A 20,141-nucleotide genomic window follows, 5' to 3' on the forward strand; every position below is an offset into this window, starting at 1 on the left:
GTATAAGAACCCCAGTCCTTTTGTAACAAATTCTCTCGTTGGTACTCCATGTCTTAGTTGTCTTTACTAAACAACGATTGAGCTTTTCTACAGAGTTAAGGCTCTTTTGTACATTACAGTTCGAGCTTTGGGTTTGATGCTTGGGCTAGGATGAAACTGAGTGTTAGGTAACTTGGTGGTTACAAATTACTGGTTATTAATAACAAACTTGTATTTTTTTGCTTTGTTTATCGCCAGTGAACTTGATTTAAAATAGTGTAGAATTTTGTTTGTATAATTTTTTCCTGGCTAATTCTCTATTTCTTACAATGTAAATAAAACATTGCATTGCCTTCAAGAGCCAGCATTTGAACAAGAAAAGAAAGAACTAGAAGCAAACAATGAAAAAAGAAAATAACTATCTCTTCAAGTTGTCAATCTTTCTGCTTTTTATTTAACTACGGCTGCAAATGTTAAACAATTACAAAGCACACCCATGCTATAAACAGACGAACCACCCGTTAATTAACCAAGTTTTTTAACAGAGTCCCATTAGAAGCGTTTATGCAGGAATGGATGTTTTCTTTCGGAGTCTAAGCCTGAGGTTTGGGAACTTCTTCAACAAAGACTCGGGACACTGACTCCCAGCCAGTGGCGGCGTCGTAGTGTCCCCTAAATCCGGCACAATTAGCGACCCAGAATCCCACGCGCACTTTGCCTTTGTGGATGTTGTTACAGTGCCCCTCAATATGGCGGACACGATGAGGATTTTGAGACTTTACTGCACCCAGGTAAACAACACCTTCAATTGACAGAGGAGCTGCACATTCAGCACCGTTGAAAGTGAAATACCAGCGTTTGCAGCAACCGGTACAACTAGTGACTCTAAGGGTTCCAGTCCAGTAAACATGGAGGGCTGTATCAGAGAAGTTCTTAGTGAACACACAGTCCTGTGCAAAAATATTGAATGATCATTTAGTATCCTCACTACTCAAGTTCAAGTTCGGTTTATCAGTTTTGTCAGAATTTGTGCAGTCATAGAGATTTTGTTGGATAACCGTATGTTCCTTAAAAACTCACCTTGATCAATCCGTTGTCCCTACCATCTTCTTTTTTCCACACGCACTCTTTCCAGTTCTTATAAGGAGCACCAGGATTCCCAGGGATTCCACTTGTTCCACTCTCTCCGCGCTGCCCCTTTTGGCCTTGAGGGCCCTGGACTCCAGTTGAGCCTTTAGCGCCATTCTTTCCTGGGCTACCTTGGTCACCTTTGGCTCCTTCACGGCCATCACGGCCGTCACGGCCTGGTACCCCAGGAGACCCAGGCTTGCCGTGCATACCAGGAATACCACCATAACAAAAAGGAGTAGTTTGCTAGTTTGAAATAAAAAAAGAGTTACGAGTTCTAAAAACTTCGAAACTAAATATAAAAATATCTGTTTTCATACTTCCCCACTTACAGTGCTTTACAATGCTTGAACTATGGTTTACTAATTAAACAAAGACACTGTGCTAACAAAGGTCAACTTAATTTGCAGTATTCCAATACCTAGTCTCCTTCGCAGCGGTTGTTTGGAGGCGTTGCGTGACATCCAAAATAACGGCTTCGAAAAAGACTTTCCTAACACGGACATTTGAAATTTCAGAAAATTGTGGATATGTCAAGTCAAACACCTGTTTTTGTAGATTTCGGGATTTTAACATTTGTGAATAAATATCCCATTTGGGATAGGGGGAGGGGAGGGGGGCATTTAAGGTTTATCTGTCCCTAAAAATACTGTTCATTTTCTACGTATTTGTTCACCATAGTTTAAGACGTTTGCCTACTTTTACGCTAGCTTGGCTACAATTGTCGTCAAAGAATACAACAAATTTGCTGTCATCATGAGCTTACTGGTGACAAGAGAATTTGCTATTTTTGAGAAATTAGCATTTTACACTTAACGCAATAAAATGTCACTTACTATTTTGTTGGATGGTTGATTGGTTTTGTTATCTGCTGTGGCGCAGTAAACCAACAATGACATCGCAAACAGAGACAACAAGGAGATCACAGAGACTTTGTGCGAAATATAGGCCATTTCTTCTTCACGATCGACTGCAGTAAAGGGTAGCAAGACAATATCATTAAAAAAGTCGCCCTTTTTTTGCAATAAGAATAGCATGAAGTAAGTCCTAAAGGCCAATTTCGCTTATAAAGGGTATTTGAATTCCGCTTTGATAACAGTCTTCAAATGTAAAGAATTTGCTTTCTCAATCAGTCACATAAACCGAGCCTATAAGGACGACTTTTAAAATCTCTCGCTGCGAGCTGAATTTTAACTTATAGCTTATAAAAAATGGGAAGATACAAAAGAATATCAATTCAAACTTTCCCTGTACTGTCGAAGCGTTCTTTTTCAGTCCTGGCGCGTACGATGTGAGCTAATAATGTGTAGAAAATATCATTTTTGATCGTCTAATTATTTCCGCTTTAATCTGGAATGATATCGATCTTATTTCACTAGGTAGTGATAATGTTGCTATTTCTACAATTGATACGAACATTCAGTGTGAAAAGGATGAATTTCCTCGGCTTAACAGACATCTTAATTTAATTTTTCACTAGCGATAGATATTGAAAAAAACGTTTAGCAAGTTCTAGCAGAAAATAAAAATAAAATCGTCATACCTCAAATCTCGAAGAGTCGTTTCTCTGTTACAAGTAGCTGTTGAACAACTCAATGTAAAGGAATGATAAGTAAGCTACGTGTACAATTGAGTTTTCAGCCTTTGTGTTGACTTTGGTTCGTGTTCGGACCAGTTTGTTGTTGACCATGAGTCGAGCTGTTTCAACAGAACATTACATTACTGATAATATTTATGACAGTTGCTTTGTCTTTATCCAATGAGAGTGAAGATTTTAAGTTCCTATTACGTTGTGTCGAAAAAATATAAAGTTATTTTTGGATTTTTGGGGTTAAAGTTCTTTTTACAAAGAAACCACGAAGAGGTTTTCAAATAAAAAAAAATTGGATGGTAGATAACATTTTTTCCACTAGCAAGTCCCCGATTAAATTTTCTTGTCCTTTTTTAAGCGGTTCGAGTTAAAAACTCTCAGTTCGCAGTGCCTGTCAACACAGACGGTTTTGACTTGTTTTTTTGAAAGGCAGAATATAATGGAGAAAAAATCACATTCAGGTCTTCTCTTAGGTTTTTTAATTGACACAAGACAAGAACCACTGAATTGAAAAAAGATTTTGATGAAGAACAGACACTATTGATTGGAAGCGCTTAACAGTGTGTTCCTTTCAACTGAGATCGTTTACATTTAAAGATTCAAGGCGCTTTGTTGTTGATTATTCACATCGCACGGGTTGTTTGGTTTCTTGATTGTCTTCACTATTAACCCTATTCAGACCGGGCTTTTTTGGACCTTCTCAGACCGGGGGGGGGGGGGCTTCGGAAGCCCCCCCCTATGTAACTTCCAGAATATTTAAGCAATCACCATGAAACTTATAGGATGTATTGTACGTCCGAAACTCTTTCTTTTGGTATACGTCATGATGTCAAAACAGCCGCCATCTTGGATCCGCCATCTTGGATTTCAAAATTTTTCCAAAATGTCAGAAAACCACCCAAAATCATTGCAAAGTACTCAAAATGAATAAAAATGTGCTTTAAACCCGTAAAAATGTAAAAATAATGCCATTTAAGTTGATTTTTATAAACAGAAATACGCAAAATTACAAATTTGGGAAAACATGCCTGTCAAAATGCCGTTGCCATGGTGATGTCAAGTTCCTGACACATCATCCAACCCTACCAATTTGTTACCAGATAAATTTTAGGAAAACTCAGAAAGTTTGGCAGCGTTTGGTTAAATCTTAAAAAAGTTATAAAAGTTCAAAGTCAGCGCGGGCCTCAAAAGCCCCCCCCCCCCCCCCCCCCCCCCCTCGGTCTGCATAGGGTTAAACATGTCATGTATACTACTGTTTTTATTCAAGCAACGATATTTACTTTTCGCAACTAGTTGTGGAACGTTTCTTTTCGAGATAACGTTGAGATCGCGTTTTATTGTTAAAACTCTATTGTGAATCAATGCATCGTTTTTTTTTTCTGCTCACTCACTCACTCGATCGATTAATTTGTTTCTGTTCCATTAGTGTAGTGGACATAGTTCTCATCACCTAAATTGAAAGAAATGAAATATTTTAGAAATAAGTCAAACCATGGTAACATAAACTAGTAAACTAGTATCCATAGTACTGAGATAAAATTTCGACGGAATAAAAAATGTTGTGTAGGAGTTGACGTCTGTTTTAGAACAACGCCGCACATCGGATAACATCTCGTTGAAAATATTCATTTCATTAGTTTTCATGCCAGTTTTAATTCCTTCTTCATATAAACTTGTAGCTCAGTGTTTCATCACTGGTCTTTTAATATGTAGTTCCCACCAATTTTCTTCCAATGCCATTAAAAATCGAATATTTTTATAGGCGACCACAATTCACTCTTGTACCACGCATGGAAGTGTTTAATGTAACTATCTATAGTATTCAATTTTAATTTAATCATTTAATGCTCCATTTCCAATTTCTTTCTTTCTGGTGACTGCGGTATATTTCTACAGTCAAATAGTTCACTGGATAGATTCATTCAGTCGTTTTGTTTTTGTTTTGGCCTTGTTTTGTCTTCCTTTTTTCTGGAATAAACCAACTACCCAATTTCGCAGTGAAAGCAGCGTTTAGGCGCAATGATGGCTCTTTGCCGATAGCTGAATTTGTCGTGGTCGTTTATCACAGGAAATCATTTGAATTTGCCATTACTTTTTCGCATTTTGCGGAAAATTCTAAGCAAAGGCTGTGTAGCCTTGGTGGGGTCGGTTTCAAAACAACGCGATATGGAGAATGTAAAAATATTCATTTGAGTCTAGCTTCGTTCAGTAAACTCTTTCTGTTATTTTCCAATTGTAATTAATAAGGCTGGCTCTAATATAATCACTGAAATCCTTGATTTCTCTGCACACACGAAATCTTTCTCAGGGGGTGTTCTCTTGAAGGCGAATATGCGCCAGTCACTGCATGACTCTTCAATCTTGCATCAAAAGTGTTTAATGTAATAATTATCGATTGCAGTGTTTGCTTCTAGTTGCGGTATCTTTCAATGATTTTTTTAAGTTGTTCCTATCTATCTTGTGACCGCGGTATATTACCAACATATAGATTCTTAAGGGGGTGTTCTCATTTAGTTTTAATTTCTTCTTAACTCATTTTTCAGTGTTTTTGGCGTGTTTTTTCTTCTTTAGCATGCGGAAAATTGTCTTATTCATACTATATCGGCAAAGAAAGCTTTAAGGCGAAATTAGACAAGTGAGCCGGCAACTTAAGACTGATTTAGAAATTTCTCGGCTATTCACGCTGTATAGACTAAAGTTTTCGTTCGTCACTGAAAAGCGATCTTCGTCTGATTGCTTTTGAGACTCATGAACTGCAGCCGATTTTTGGCTAGTATCAGTGAGAACTGATAATCTGTTCCCTTATCGTAATGTAACTCTGGTTTGCTGTAGACGACTGCATGGACGTGGGTCGTTTATGTTTCTATTTTTTTTTTTAGAAAATTTGTTTCGTTCATATCAGCAGTGAAAGTCAATTAAAATGTTTCACCAAAAAATATTTTCCTTTGCCAATCTAGTTCAGTCTGTTCTAATGTTAGTTCGCGTAAAGGACGTATGTAGTTTCTCTTTTTAATTTCTTGCTCGAACTGACTGATACTTAGAGACGAAAATAATTGGTTATGTTGCGTGTAGTAAGAGAGACATTTTTAATTGTAAAGGCCATTTTTGTAGAGGCACCAGGCGAAAGTTTTCTAGTAATGTCTGTCCAGCAGAAGTTGCCAATTCACGTTTATTTACTCTTATGTTCCCTTCGTTCTTCGATAGCATGATCTGATAGTCCTATCCACAACACGGATGATAAGTCGCATCAGTATGCAAATATTCAGTAAGATGTCGCAAAATAAAATCCTTGGTAACTATAGCTATATACGCGCACAGACATTTATTAGAGTAAATAAATAACTTTCGCTATTTTTATATGCTTTTGAACAAGTTTTTGTCATCAGGAAAATGACTGGCAGGAAAACAGCCGAACGGTTGCGATTAACGTAACAGAAAAATAAATTATCCTGATACGAAAGGTATCTTAAATACTGATCAAAATAACCGGATGAAATCGCTTTTCGTTCCTTCTCTGTATCACCCAAATCCGATGTCACGCTGTAAGACTTAGAATTTAATTTGACATATATAATAATTTTGTTTATGAACAAAGTAAAGTTGTCCACTTCAAAGGAGCTCTTGCTTTGCCACGCTTCTCAAAACAGACGATTTCAATTTGTTTGCTTGTTAAAAGATAAATGCAATTCGTATCTAGCTTATTCTTATCTTCGCTTAATTGTCAAAAGGGTACCTTTGCATAAAAAAAGATCGTCATGAAGTGTTCTAAAAAGTTATATGTATGACAACATTTAATCAAAAAAATTGACATTTGAAGACAGCCGAATCTTTGCCTTTTTTGATGATTGTTCAGTCCCACGGGTTTGTTTGGTTTCGTTAGGTTTTTCTATTTTTGCATTTATAAACATGTCAGTCAGATACAACTGTACGTGTTTTGCATAATTTCATTTTAACGCAGTAAACGGTTACAACGTTTATTTTATTTTTCTTAACTATTTGTGAGACTTCAGTACTCTGGCAAATCGATCACTTCAGGCTTCGTATTGTCGTTGACTCCATACTCCGATTGATCTCAAATTTCTCCTTCTGCCCCCTTGCGATATACATAATTAAAATCGAGAAGGGACCCAAATGATGCAAATATCCAGTTTCAACAAAACATCAGAAAATAACCTCTGTTCCTCTATAAGGCTGAATGATGTTGATCCTGGATTCCATTATCGAGTTTATTGGCGATTTCCGAGCGACGCGTGTTTGCCATTTATGTACTGACTTATCACCCTCGTGGCGAAAATTTCTGTGTACAACTTCTTTCGTCCGACATCTATACAAATATCATGCAGTCGTTACCAACGAAAATTTACCAACGAATATAATCAGCAAAAATCACATTGACATGACTCCAATTATGATTTCTAGTTTTTAATAAAAGATGGCTACACATGTACAAGGCTGTTCTCGACATGTTCAGCATGTTGTATCTCTTAAAAGTTAAACTCTGCTGTAAAAGGAATGGAAAGGAGTACATTGCGATGGGAAAAACACCCTTCGATTCTGTTTTATTCTGCGTCACTAACTCGGTACCGTTGTTTATCTTTCACGAAAAATTCTAACTCGATTTTGGTTTATTACCTTTTGTTGTGAAAATCGGTACATTTTATTGACTACGCCAGAAACCTATATTATATAAATCCGGTAATTTCTTGAATTGTGAGAAGCTAAAAAAGCTTTAATCTGTTTTTTTTTTCCTTTCAAATGCATTCAAAAATACCCAGAATTAAACAACACGGAGCATGGGCTAAACATTTCCCACCGCAAACATTTTAACTCTCTTCTTGCCGGTAATCATAAAATCGTTATTTTCGACGAGAGCTAATTAATAATAATTGCTTTCTTTTAATTGCGCTAGTATGTGAAGTTGTAAAGGGTTAGGGCTGTGATCAGGCAAAGAATAAAGCGCCTGGGTAACCAAATTGTCAGCAATAATTTACTTGTTTATGTTGTAGTTTGTTTTGTCCGTGTTTTATTTGGTCCTTTTTTTTACCTTAATATCTCCGTATAGTCTAACCAAACACGAAATTATTCAGCGCAAAATAAGAGTCATCAGTGTACACGTTGAAATACTGAGGTGAGGTCTTGTGCATCTTTTTCGCTTTAAAAAAATTAAAGTTTCAACTTACCTTTTCATCCTCGTCTTTCTTTTTCCCCGCATCGTATTGTCCGTCGACGTAGCAGTTTTGTAAAAATGCTCAAACGCGGAAAATCACATTTGGATCAACAATGAAACGCAATCTAATAAAGCTTAATGAGGCCATTTGCCTAGTACCCAGGCACTCTCTTCCCACCAACTCTTGACGTAACAATTACATATGCATTACGTCACAACATGTTCCCGAGACCATGCTCGTACTATGCAGACTCGGCACCAGTAAAACAGTACCATATTCGCGCGTGCCATATTCATGATTGAAAATAAAAATGTTACGTTTATTTCTGGTTTAAAAATGTTGAAAATGTTCTAAAAATTTCGTAATAAGTCCCATCGTTTCGGCTAAAACTTTAGCCTTCATCAAGGAAAGTGAAAAGGAATTTGTAAAAAGCACGTTTTGATAATAAAAATTATGCAAGTGTTAATTTCCCACGCTTCTTAAGAAAATGTGTCTGTAATACCGGTCTGCCCGATCTGGTTTATAAAATAGATTTCGCTCATCTCTTGTGTGTTGTAAGACTTTCATGTACTAAAAACACAATTCACTTGACCGGATCATTAATTTTTTCGAGTTTTTAAGGATTTTCGGTTCACCCGAACGAGCGCTTGTAACGACCACTGTCAACGCTTAAATTTATCACAACTTTGAAATTAATTAAAAAAGAACTACCAACTTCTGTACCAAACAAACACCACAGCCTGTTGAATTATGTCTTTTTAATTGATCACACCAACTTCCACGAACATTGAGCTCGAATCAAGCCAGCAGGAAAACATTAACGACACCCCTATCACACACATTGATGAAACACTTGAAAACGGCTCAGATTCAAAGCCGAAAAGTAGATGTAATAGAAAATGTTCCTAAAGAAAAAAACCCTTCTGGTATCGTCTTAATGAAATATTTACAGCTGTGTAAATTTGCCCAATTTTGAAGATTTTCATGTTTGCAGCCATTTTGAGGGACTCGTCAGGACGAGGAGTTTCATCAACTGGCCTCGCAGACATACCTCACACCATCAGAAATAAACAAAGAATAGATATAAATGCATTACAGTTCAACTGAAAGAGAATAAATCGTGTTTACAAATGAAAACTTGACTTACATTTCAACGATTTCTACGGGCGTAAGGTCATTGTTGTTCGAATTTCGCTTGATGATTCCAGTGATGAGTCGGTTACGCCAATTTGTACTTGTGCGTAAGATTCCCAGGACTTAGATAGTGTGGTCAGAACTTAAACAATGTTCCACTAAAGCTCGACTTGTGCGAGTTTTTATTTTATACCGCTATTTGATGCTTTTTGAGTCTGGTAGAAAATTTTCGTTTCGTTTTCCCGATATAGCTCTTGTCACAACCTTGGCAGGGGACTGAATAAATTGCGCCACAAGTCTGATCTTTTGGGACTGGGTCTTTCGGTTTGGGAAACAAATTACCGATGGTTTGGTGTGGTTTTAAATCAACTTTTATATTATGATTGCTCAAAATTTGCTTGATCGGTTCCGCGCAGGTGGACGTAAAAACAAGCCTACTTCAAGCCGTAAAATTAGACAAAAATTAAAAAAGTACAGTACTGAAGGAGGAATGGCAGAGGATGGAGGTGGGAAAACACCTCGAAGGTTAACGTTAATGAAGTAATGAGGATGAACACATGTCCGCCGCTTTACAAATACTGATTTACTACCTTCAGGACAACCATATGGGATAAAAATAACACTAAAGCGCCAGCGCCAGCCTCTACATAAAGGTCGTTAGGGAGAGGTCCATTATTAATCTCGTGGTTTTTTAAACTTATTCGATACTAGTCATTCTTCTTCTGCGTCTCGTTTATTTAGTTTTATCACATTTTATAAGTTTTATGGCAATTTAACCCTATACAGACCGGGGGGGGGGGGGGGGGGCGGAAAGTGCCCGCGCTGACTTTGAACACTAATAACTATTTCAAGATTGAACCAAATGCTGCCAAACTTTCCGAATTTATCTAAAATTTATCTGGGAATAATTTGGTAGGATCGGTTGCTGTGTCAGGAACTGGACGTAAACATGGCAACGACATTTTGACAGGCATGTTTTCCCAAATTTGCAATTTTTGTGTTTCTATTAATGAAAAATAACTTAAATGCAATTATTTGCACCTTTTTACGGGTTTTAAGCACAATTTTATGATTTCGAGTTGTTTACCAGTAATTTTGGGAGGTTTTCTGACGTTTTGAAAAAGTTTCGAAATCCAAGATGGCGGATCCAAAATGGCGGCTGTTTTAGCATAATGATGTCATTGTCACGTGATGTTACGTCATCATCCCACGTGACGTATACCAAAAGTTAGATTTTCGGACATACTATATATCCTGTAAGTTTCATTGTGATTGCTTAAATATTCTGGAAGTTACAGGGGGGGGAGCGGAATCCCCCCCCCCCCCCGGTCTGAAAAGATCCAGAAAAGCCCGGTCTGAATAGGGATAATAAGGCCCCGACTCCAGTCCATATCGGTCCAGCAATGTTGAAAACTGAAAGATTCAGACCACTGAAATATTGCCTGGTAGCAAGCAGTCACGATTTTCGCTTTTCATGTGTTATTATGACTTATGCTCTGTCTAATACTTTGGAACACTGAACGCGTTTTTTATAGCAAAGTGCATCGCAGGGTTACGACGGAACTAACTTCGCTTTTTGATCTCCATTTCGTTATTTTGTTTCTAGCTATACTTTTCGTTTAATCGTATACAAAACATGGCATCTCTTTTTAAAGGATTAAGATAGTTTTGCACTGATAATAGAGCCAAAGAGCCCTCGCCAAAGCTAGGGGCCAATTCTATAAAACATTTACACGTGTAATTTACAAGTGTAGCTATTGTTTTTAGAGATCAAAAACAAAAGCTACACTTGTAAATTACACTTGTAAATGTTTTATTGAATTATTCCCAGCAAAACAACAACAATGAAAAGAAAATCAAAGAAAAGAAGACTGAGAAAAATGCCTATCAGTCAAGCACCCATATCTTTGCCAATCATCCTGCGTTTTATTTATTACATGATAGTCAATAATTGATAGTTAATAACATATGATAGTTAATAATATCATTAAACTGGAAATAATAAAAAGCACAACCACTAAACAGAACAACCACTCGTTATATAATTAAGCACTCTATCATCGTCCCATTATAAGCGTTTATGCAGGAATGAATGTTTTGTCTCGGGATCTAAGCCTGAGGTTTAGGAACTTCTTCAACAAAGATCCTGGACACTGACTTCCAGCCTGTGAAGGCGTCAGCGTTTCCATATCCGGGACAATTACCGACCCAAAATCCCACGCGGACCATTCCTTTGTGGATGTTGTTACAGTGCCCCTCAATGTGGCGAACACGGTGAAGATTCTGAGTCTTTCCACCAACGTCCAGATAGACAATACCGTCAACTGGCAGAGGAGCTGCACATTCAGCACCGTTGAAAGTAAAATACCAGCGTTTGCAGCAATTGTCACAGCTAGCGATTCTAAGAACCCCAGTCCAGTAAACATGGAGGGATGTGTCAGAGAAGTTCTTGGTGAACATGCAGTCCTATGAAAAATAAACAAGGAGCTAAGAATTAGAGAAATTGGCAATCTATTTCAGATGAAGCTGGAGTTTTCCTTTGTGCTTCAGTGCTTGGGAAGACACTAAACTCTTATTGTTACGATCAAGTTATACGGTAAAAATACTGCAATACAAAACTCTTTTCGTATTAAAAGCAGATGAATAATACAAAAACAATATTTACCTTGATCAGACCGTTGTCTTTGTCGTCATCCAAGTTTTTCCATGCGCACTCTTTCCAGTTCTTATAAGACACCAGACCAGGTGTAGCAAAGATTGCACTTGTTCCAGTCTCTCCGCGCTCCCCTTTTTGGCCGCTAGGACCCTGGACACCATGTTCTCCCTTTGGTCCTTGTAATCCAGGAAGTCCCATTGGTCCAGTCCTTCCCGGAGTTCCCTGATTTCCGTCACGACCGTCACGTCCATCCCGTCCGGGTATCCCTGGCGAACCAGGCTTGCCATGTGTGCCGGGTTGACATGCGCAGCAGTAGGAAGATGGCTTTGAATAAAGCGACTATCTGGTTAGGTGGAATGATATGTATGCATTTTTCGGGGCATTGAAATTAAATTTTGAAGGGCTGCATTGCATCTCTTCCTAATCGTTGTTTTGTTTAAACGGACTATGTCACGTGGATTTCCAAGTTTTTTGGTCTAAACTGTTCTAAAATAAGTGGTAAGCAACATTACTCTTGAAAAACATTGTCGTTGAACATTTAACGGAAAATAAAATCTTTATTTGGGGATAAAAATCAAACTTCGGCTATAAAATATCGATTTTTTTGAGGCCGCGCGGACCGCACATGTAACTTGGAAACGTTGGCTAATGTTTTTAAATTGCAATCCATTTCCATCCGCAGCCAAACGCTCTTTTTAACAATTTTAGTGCTGTAAAATATCAATTATTAATAAAAATGGACCATTATTTTTAGGTTTACTACGACACAAATATAAATTTGGGCTGTTCAAAAATCTGTTAAAATCTGTAACATAGTCCCTGTAATTACAGCCGAGAAGTCTCACGGTTTTAATAATAGCATTTTGGACCAAGAGTGAAAGTTAAATGAGTTGCATAACTATACCGTGGCTTGGTCGCCGGTTTTCTTGCCGTTACTTTTTCCCTGCGCAAGACAGAGTGTAGCCAGCAAAATAAGCAATATCTTTGACATGGTGGTGAGCTGTGAATAAGTGTGTGCAATAAATTAGCTCGACCCTTGACCTACCAACTATTTGGTTCAGTCGACCCCACTAACAATCATGTCACTTTTATTCATAGTAACAGAAGCTTCTGATAGTAATCAACGCACTTGTAATATCATTAGATTGCGAAGGTAGGGTTAAAAAAATTCTGTTCAAGATGGACGTTATTACATATTACAGAGACGATCTGTAAAAAAACCCACCCCCACCCGTTAGGCTAGGACAAGTTTTATTTGTCCGGAAATAACCTCCTTTGATTACAAAACTACTGCCAAATGTCAAGGATTCTAGAATTCGAGATTTCAATCATGCATCACAAGGTCCACATTAATAAGCAACTATTGAACGAGAGGATAAAACCTTCGCGAAATTGCCAAGGCATTTTCGCTAATACTGATCTCAACTAACTCACAAAGAATATAGCTCTTTAATTTGAAATTCAAGCCGTGCAATAGTTATACGAAACAAACAGTCGTTAACCAATGAATATTTCCATTATTTCTGTAGCTTACCGGCTGGACAGAGTGGATTAAGGGACAGAAAATTAAAAAAATATAAAGAATAGAAGCAAAGAAAATAAAGAAAGGGAAAATTACAGATAAATAAGAATTTACTCGTGAAAAAATCCAAATAACCATTTGCAGAAAAATGTCCGGTAAGGCAAGATTATTTTTCATCATCATCATTTTTTGCGGGTCCAAGAGAGGCCCGCAACCCTAATTTTGACAGGGACCAGCGGAGTGCATATTAAACAGTCGAATGACGAGAAATGCTTTCTTGTTGAACTTTGCCGTGTAGATGGTCATATCATTTGTCCAATATGTGGAATGAAGCATTTCATTTGCTTGGTCACCAAACGAGTATTACGCATATGACGATCGAGTTCGATTAACAGCATCATTCAGTTAGTTCATAAAGTGTATACAATTTTTTAAAAAAACGGCTGAATTTATGGGGGGAACAGTGAAAACGGAAGTTTCGCAATGAAGGATAAAGACAACCTAGTCCCCAGGCGCTCTTTCTTTCCCCGTTGTCCGCGCAAAGTCTGGGATGAATTGGGCGAGTGCTCTTCGGTGACGTCACGGTCACGATGGAGCCCAGACTCCCTTGAGCCAAAAATGCGCAGGGACGTCGAAGCTGGGGCAAAGCATGCTTTTCCTAAAAACCTTTTTGCTGTCAAACATGCAATAGACAGCCCCTCACAATAGTGAGCCTTGATTAACGATAAGCACAATTTTAACGGCATCATCTCAAAAAAAGGGTAAACAAATCATTTTCACCCTTCTAGTGGGAAAAGAAATTTAAATTTGACGCAAATAAACTGGCGAAAGTGTTTTGAACATGGTAGCGGTGTTTTCAGAAAACGCTTCTCAGTAAATCATCACTGGTAAGGGTCTAAATATATCTTTTGTTCTCGTCCTCTCAAGTGAGTAAAGGGGCAGAGATTCTTTTGTGAGATTCTCTAAGTAGTACTCCTTGTCTAAGTGACATTCCAGAGCTTTGCTTTGGAGTTAAGTCTTCTTTGTACTTCACCGTTTGAGTTTTTTGGATGAAGCTGTGTCTGTTGGCTTGGTGGTTCCATTTCAATATTAATCGCGTATTTTTGTGCTTGCTTGTCGCCAGTGAGAAGCATTTTGTTTGTTTTCCATGCACTCTTTTTTGGTAGTTAACTTTTTTTTCCTCAATTAAAAACAAAACATTACATCGTTTTCTGGTGCCAGTTGAACGAGAAAACAAAGAACTAAAAGAAAACAAACAAACAAATTAATAGAGCAATCATTTCTTCAAGTTGTTACTCTTCCTGCTTTTTATTTAACCGACAGCTGTAAATCTGAAACAATTACAAAGCACACCCAGTAATCAGACGAACCACTCGTTATATAATTAAGCAACTTATTACAGTCCCATTATAAGCGTTTATGCAGGAATGGATGTTTCGTCTCGGGATCTAAGCCTGAGGTTTAGGAACTTCTTCAACAAAGATCCGGGACACTGAATTCCAGCCTGTGTTGCCGTCAGCGTTTCCATAATGAGGACAATTACCGATCCAGAATCCCACGCGCACCTTGCCTTTGTGGATGTTGTTACAGTGCCCCTCAATATGGCGGACACGATGAAGATCTTTAACATTTGATCCACTTCCTTTAGCCATGTACACAACACCGTCAATTGGCAGGGGAGCTGCACATTCAGCACCGTTGAAAGTGAAATACCAGCGTTTGCAGCAACTGTTACAGTTGTAGATTCTCAGGACACCAGTGAAGTAAACATGGAGGGATGTGTCAGAGAAGTTCTTGGTGAACACACAGTCCTGTAAAAAAGTAATGATAAAAGGAAATTAATAAATAAATCGAAACATTAGTTATTTTTCAGCAAGAGAATCTCCGCGGAATTTTATAAGAGGTTGCTGTTTTTTTCATGCATTTTGAAGTTGCTCACCTTTATACGTAAAGTTTCTTACGTTAGTTTTATAGCACAGTCAAACACATTATTTTTGATAAACTTATGACCATTAAAAAATTACCTTTATCAGACCGTTGTCTTTGCCGTCGTCTTTTTTCCACACGCACTCTTTCCAGTTCTTAAAAGACATCGCACCAGGAGTCCCAGGGATTCCACTCGACCCACTCTCTCCGCGCTGCCCCTTTTTGCCGGGAGGACCCTGGACTCCAGGTTCTCCTTTAGCGCCATCCTTTCCATTGATTCCAGGAGTTCCTTTGGGTCCTGGAGGTCCCTGGGGTCCAGTCTTCCCTGGGCTACCCTGGTCACCTTTGGCTCCTTCACGGCCATCGCGGCCATCACGGCCTGGTGCCCCAGGGGACCCAGGCTTGCCGTGCATACCAGGGACACCACCATAATAGAAAGGAGGAGGCTGCTGGGTGGGAATAAGAAAAGTGTCGTAAGTTATTTAGGTTCGACATCATCACCATAGATATCACTTTTACTATTTTCTCTGTCACAGTGCTTTATTATTCTAAGCTAGTTGCTCTGAGTACAATTTTCCAATCTAGTTGAGTCGTTTCCCTACTTTTACCTTAGTTTGTGTTGGCTCAAATTATTGTCAACGCTTAGAATTGTTTGCGGTGTTATGCGGCTATCAGCGAGTTGAATATTGATGTTTATGATCAATTGTAAGCCCGTTAGTCTGTTAAAAACAGGAGCCAGATCAGAGGAGGCCTTAATTCTTTTCGCGCTCAACTGTTTATCAGAAAAACAGTGAATACCGTATTTTCTCGATTAAACGCCGGGCCCCGAATAAACGCCGGGTCTCCAAGTTGTATTTGAAAATAAACCCCTTAGACAATTATTTAAGGTTGAATATGCTTTAAAATTAATGTCTAATTATATAGCTGTCAAAAATAATGAATAAAAATCATTTCTTACAAACATAGGGCTTGAAAAAACTCCTGAATTCAAATAAACGCCGGCCCTATAGGGCCAAGTTTGAAATAAACGCCGGGGGCGTTTAATAGAGAAAATACGGTAATATACCATGTCGCATCTGATTTCGCCCAAACCTAAATCAATGTTTAGAAAAAAAAATGTCGATTTGCTATTTTCAGAAATAGACATGTACGGCATAACGCAATAAAATGTCACTTACCATCTTGTAGGATTGTTGATTGGTTTTGTTATCTGCTGTGGCGCAGCAAACCAACAATGACATCGCAAACAGAGACAACAAGGAGATCACAGAGACTTTATGTGAAACGAAAGCCATTTCTTCTTCCGGATTTGCTGCAGGAAAAAGTTAGCAGAGACAATATTATTATAAATGTCGAAATTTGTCGACATAACGATAGCCTGGAAAAAAGTCCATAATGCCAATTTGGCTTATAACGAAGCCAAAAAGGACGACTTTTGAAGTCTTTTGCGGGAAACTGAATTTTAAACTTAGCTGATAAAAAAATGGAAATACACAAAACTATATTAATTCAAATTTTCCCTCTAGCAGGGTCATCTTTTTCGAGTCCTGGCGCGTTTGATATGAACTAATATTGCGTACAAATCTATTTTTTTTTTTCAGCAAACGAGCGATAATTTTTCTACAGTGATTCTAATTTTCTAAAATTTTGTGCAGATCGTAACACTTGTAGAAGAACCCACTGTTATCATTGTTGAAGAATAAATAAAACCGTCTTTAAAACTAAAGGGCATTTTTGACCGTCTTATCATTTCTGCTCCAATCTCGAATGTTATCGATCTTATGTTTCTAGGTAGTGACAGTTTTGCTCAGTACAATATATACGCAAAACTTTCGGTGTGAATAGTTCAACTTTTTCGGCTAGCTAAACAGGCGTCTGAATTCAATTTTTCACTGGTAATAGATATCGTAAAAACCGTTTAGCAAGTACGAGCAAGAAATACAGAGAAAATGGTCATACCTCAAAGCTCGAAGGGCCGCTTTTCTGTTACAAGTACCTGTTGAACAACTCACTGTAAAGGAATGATAAGTAAGCTACGTGTACAGCTGAGTTTTCATCCTTTCTGTTGACTTTGGTTCGTGTTTGGACCAGTTTAATGTTGACCTTGAGTCGAACTGTTACAATAGAATATTACATTACTGATAAGGTTTATGACAGTTGCTTTGTCTTTATACAATAGGAAAAAAGATTTTGACTTCCTGTTACGTTAAGTCGAACAAATATAAAGTTATTTTCGGGGTAAAAATTACGCGATGTTTTTCACAAAGAAACCACGAAGAGTTTTTCAAATACGAAAAATTGGATGATAGATAACTTTTTTTCCTTAGCAAGTCCCCGATTGAATTTTCTTTCTGTGTAGACCTAAACGAGCAGTTATTTTTGTTATTTTTGTGATCCGAGTTGGAAACTCTTAGTTTGCAGTGCTTGTCAACACAGACGGTTTTGACTTAAGCTTGCTTTTTGAAAGGAAGAATAATGAGAAAAAATCACATCCAGGTCGTTTCTTCTAATTGTCACAGGACAAGAGCCACTGGATTGAGAAAAGATTTTTTGAAGAGCAGACATTTGTTTTCAGTTGGAAACCTTTAACAGTGTATTTCCTTTTACTAACATGAGATCTTTACATTAAAATATTCATGGCGCTTTGCTGTTGATTTTTCCGCACATCTCACTAATTTGTTTGGTTTCTTCGTTGTCTTTATTATTAAACATGTCATGTATACTATGGTTTTAATTCAACCGACGATATGCGGTATTTATTTTTCGCAACTAGTTGTGGAAACGTTTCTTTTCGCGAAAAAGTTGAAATCGTTTTGTAATAAAATATTATTATTGTGAATCATCACTGCATCATTTTTTGAGCTTGATTTTTTAATTCCATATTTCCATTGATTGATTTTTTTCTGTTCCCTCAGTCTAGTGAATGCAGTTCTTGTCCGCTAAATTAAAAGAAGTGAAATAATTTGGAAATAAATCAAACCAAGGTCATATAATAAAAACTAGTGCATCCGTCTATGTTAAGACCCTTATTTGAAGAAATACGGAACTAAAAATTTGTATATTTTAAAAAAGAGACCCTTTTGGTACTGAGATACAATTGCGCTAGACGTGAGACTAGAAAATGTTGTGTTGGAGTTGACGTCGGTTTTCGAACAACGCGGCATACAAATAACATCTCGGTGAAAATATTCATTCAAGTCAAACATCGCTTATTAAACGCCATTCTCTTATTTCCAGTTTTTACCCCTTTTCATATAAAACGTGTAGGTGTTTTATCATCCATTCGGTCTCTTAATGTTTCGTACTTACATTTTTTTTTCTACTAGTTGCCATTAAAAATCGAATATTAAGAATGTTTAGCGCCGACCACAACATTTACTCTTGGACCGCGCATGAAAGTGTTAAATGCAATGTAACTATCGATAGTTTTTAATCTTAATTGTATCTTTCAATGTCTCTAGGACTTCTAGCTTATCCCAATATAACTTACCGCGGCATATTTTCACATTCAGGAGGTACACTGAATAGATTCATTAGTTTTTTTCTTAATCCTTTATGTTTCTGTTTTTTTTTTTTTTTTTTGCTTTTTTTTCTTGGCTTACTTTTTCTTTTTCTTCTTAAATACACCAACTACCCATATCCGCAAGGAAAGCTGTGTTTAGGTGCACCCTGCCGAGATCTTCATTGATGTGGTCGTTTATCAAAAAAATCATTTATACCATAACTGTTTTTCATTTGCGGAAAATTCTAAGCAAAGGCTGTGTAGCCTTGAAGGAATCGGCTTCAGAACAACACGGCATGGAAATTGCATGTCATGATCAGTACAAATATTCATCTGAGTCGAACATCGTTAAACTCTATTATCTTATTTTCCAATTCTTATTTATATGGCTGGCTCTCATCATGATCACTGAAAACTTTGATTTCTGTAGTGCACCAAATCTCTCTCAGGGGGTGTTCTTTTGAAGGCGAATATGCACCAACCACTGCATGACTCTTGGACCTTGCATGAAAAGTGTTTCGTATAATAATTTTCGATTGCAGTGTTTGCTCCTTTCTATCTTGCGACCGCGGTATATTACCAACGTCTAGTTACTTAATATATTCATTTAGTTTTTCTTCTTAACTCTTTTTTTCAGTGTTTTCAGTGTGTTCTTTCTTCTTTAACATGCGAATTAAATTAGTGTCACTCATTAATCGGCAGAAAGAGCCTTAAGAAACGACGAAAAAACTTAGCCAGCATCTTAGGATTTAGAAGATTGTTCGTTTCTTACAAAAATTCTTCTCATTTGGTATTCTTTTCGACGTTTTTGCAGGCAATTCTCAAACATTTATCTAGACCTTTTGTTAGTGGACTTCGATGGCAGAACTGGATTTGTTACAGTATTTGGCAATGGTCTTTTGCGTAAAGGTCGTTTATTTCGTTTTCCTTTTAAATTTCTCGCTCGAAACTGTTGGGAAGTGAGGAATAATTGGTTCTGTTAGTATAGTGAGCTGTGTTTTCGCCTATTTATTTTGTGTATGAGATATTCTTTATTGTGAAAGGCATATTTGTAGAGGCACCAAGCGAAAAACAATTCTTGTAATGCCCGTCCCGCAGATATCTGTCGCCAAAATTTTTCGGCTGTTCACGCTATATAGACTAGAGTATTCGTTCATCACTGAAAAGCGATCTCCGTCCGAGAGATTCTGAGATAAACTGCAGCCGCAATTGGGCTAATTATCACCGATAATTGAAAATCTCTTCGCTTGTCGTAATGTAACTCTGGTTCGCTATAGACGACTGCATGGACGTGCGGATCGTTTACGGTTTTGCATTTACCATTACTTTGTTAGCATTTGCGAAAAATTCGAAAAAAAGGCTGGGTACCTTATAGGAGTCAGTTTCGTAACAACACATTATAGAAATTGCATCTCATGATTAGTACAATTATTTATCTGAGTGGCCCATTGGTGAACTCTGAAATGGTTGATACCCCTACGCGAACCAAATCTCTCTCAGTGGGTGCTGTTTTCATTCTCTTGAGAGAAAATAAG

General features: G+C 37.6%; 3 protein-coding genes across 9 annotated transcripts in view; all 3 read right to left on the bottom strand.

Moving 5' to 3' along the window:
• The window catches only part of LOC144651835 (uncharacterized), a 216,332-nt gene that overhangs the window by 7,439 nt on the left and 188,752 nt on the right, over positions 1-20,141 (bottom strand). For 3 of the 7 annotated variants that reach the window (XM_078511862.1, XM_078511861.1, XM_078511859.1), the window contains exons 2-4: positions 16,283-16,416; positions 15,203-15,553; positions 14,500-14,989 (exon numbers count right to left, since the gene is read on the bottom strand). In XM_078511862.1, coding sequence (XP_078367988.1) covers positions 14,627-14,989; positions 15,203-15,553; positions 16,283-16,399 — 831 coding nt within the window. In that variant the 5' untranslated portion in view covers positions 16,400-16,416 and the 3' untranslated portion in view covers positions 14,500-14,626. Of the gene's footprint in view, positions 1-14,499; positions 14,990-15,202; positions 15,554-16,282; positions 18,987-20,141 lie in introns of those variants that run through there. The other 4 variants (XM_078511860.1, XM_078511858.1, XM_078511864.1 and 1 more) reach the window with 4 other exon arrangements.
• LOC144651825 (uncharacterized) lies at positions 417-2,565 on the bottom strand. Its single transcript, XM_078511845.1, has 3 exons — positions 1,944-2,565; positions 1,060-1,353; positions 417-929 (listed from the first exon to the last, which is right to left on the bottom strand). The coding sequence occupies exons 1-3, from the start codon at positions 2,142-2,144 to the stop codon at positions 573-575; spliced, it is 852 nt and encodes a 283-aa protein (XP_078367971.1). The 5' UTR covers positions 2,145-2,565; the 3' UTR covers positions 417-572.
• On the bottom strand, positions 10,920-12,650 carry LOC144651884 (collagen triple helix repeat-containing protein 1-like). Its single transcript, XM_078511939.1, has 3 exons — positions 12,561-12,650; positions 11,666-11,980; positions 10,920-11,466 (listed from the first exon to the last, which is right to left on the bottom strand). Exons 1-3 carry the CDS (start codon positions 12,645-12,647, stop codon positions 11,110-11,112), a joined length of 759 nt encoding a protein of 252 aa, XP_078368065.1. The 5' UTR covers positions 12,648-12,650; the 3' UTR covers positions 10,920-11,109.

This window comes from Oculina patagonica, chromosome 4 (assembly GCF_052425735.1).
Source record: "Oculina patagonica isolate OP01 chromosome 4, crgOcupat, whole genome shotgun sequence".
Classification (NCBI taxonomy): domain Eukaryota; kingdom Metazoa; phylum Cnidaria; class Anthozoa; order Scleractinia; family Oculinidae; genus Oculina; species Oculina patagonica.

Coding starts and splice junctions, on each gene's coding strand:
- LOC144651884 (XM_078511939.1), bottom strand. CDS start 12,647: ATGTCAAAGATATTGCTTATTTTGCTGGCTACACTCTGTCTTGCGCAG. Junction 11,981..12,560: donor AAACCGGCGACCAAGCCACG/GTATAGTTATGC, acceptor CTTTATTCAAAG/CCATCTTCCTACTGCTGCGC. Junction 11,467..11,665: donor AAGACAACGGTCTGATCAAG/GTAAATATTGTT, acceptor TATTTTTCATAG/GACTGCATGTTCACCAAGAA.
- LOC144651825 (XM_078511845.1), bottom strand. CDS start 2,144: ATGCTATTCTTATTGCAAAAAAAGGGCGACTTTTTTAATGATATTGTC. Junction 1,354..1,943: donor ATCAACCATCCAACAAAATA/GTAAGTGACATT, acceptor ATTTCAAACTAG/CAAACTACTCCTTTTTGTTA. Junction 930..1,059: donor GGGACAACGGATTGATCAAG/GTGAGTTTTTAA, acceptor ATTTTTGCACAG/GACTGTGTGTTCACTAAGAA.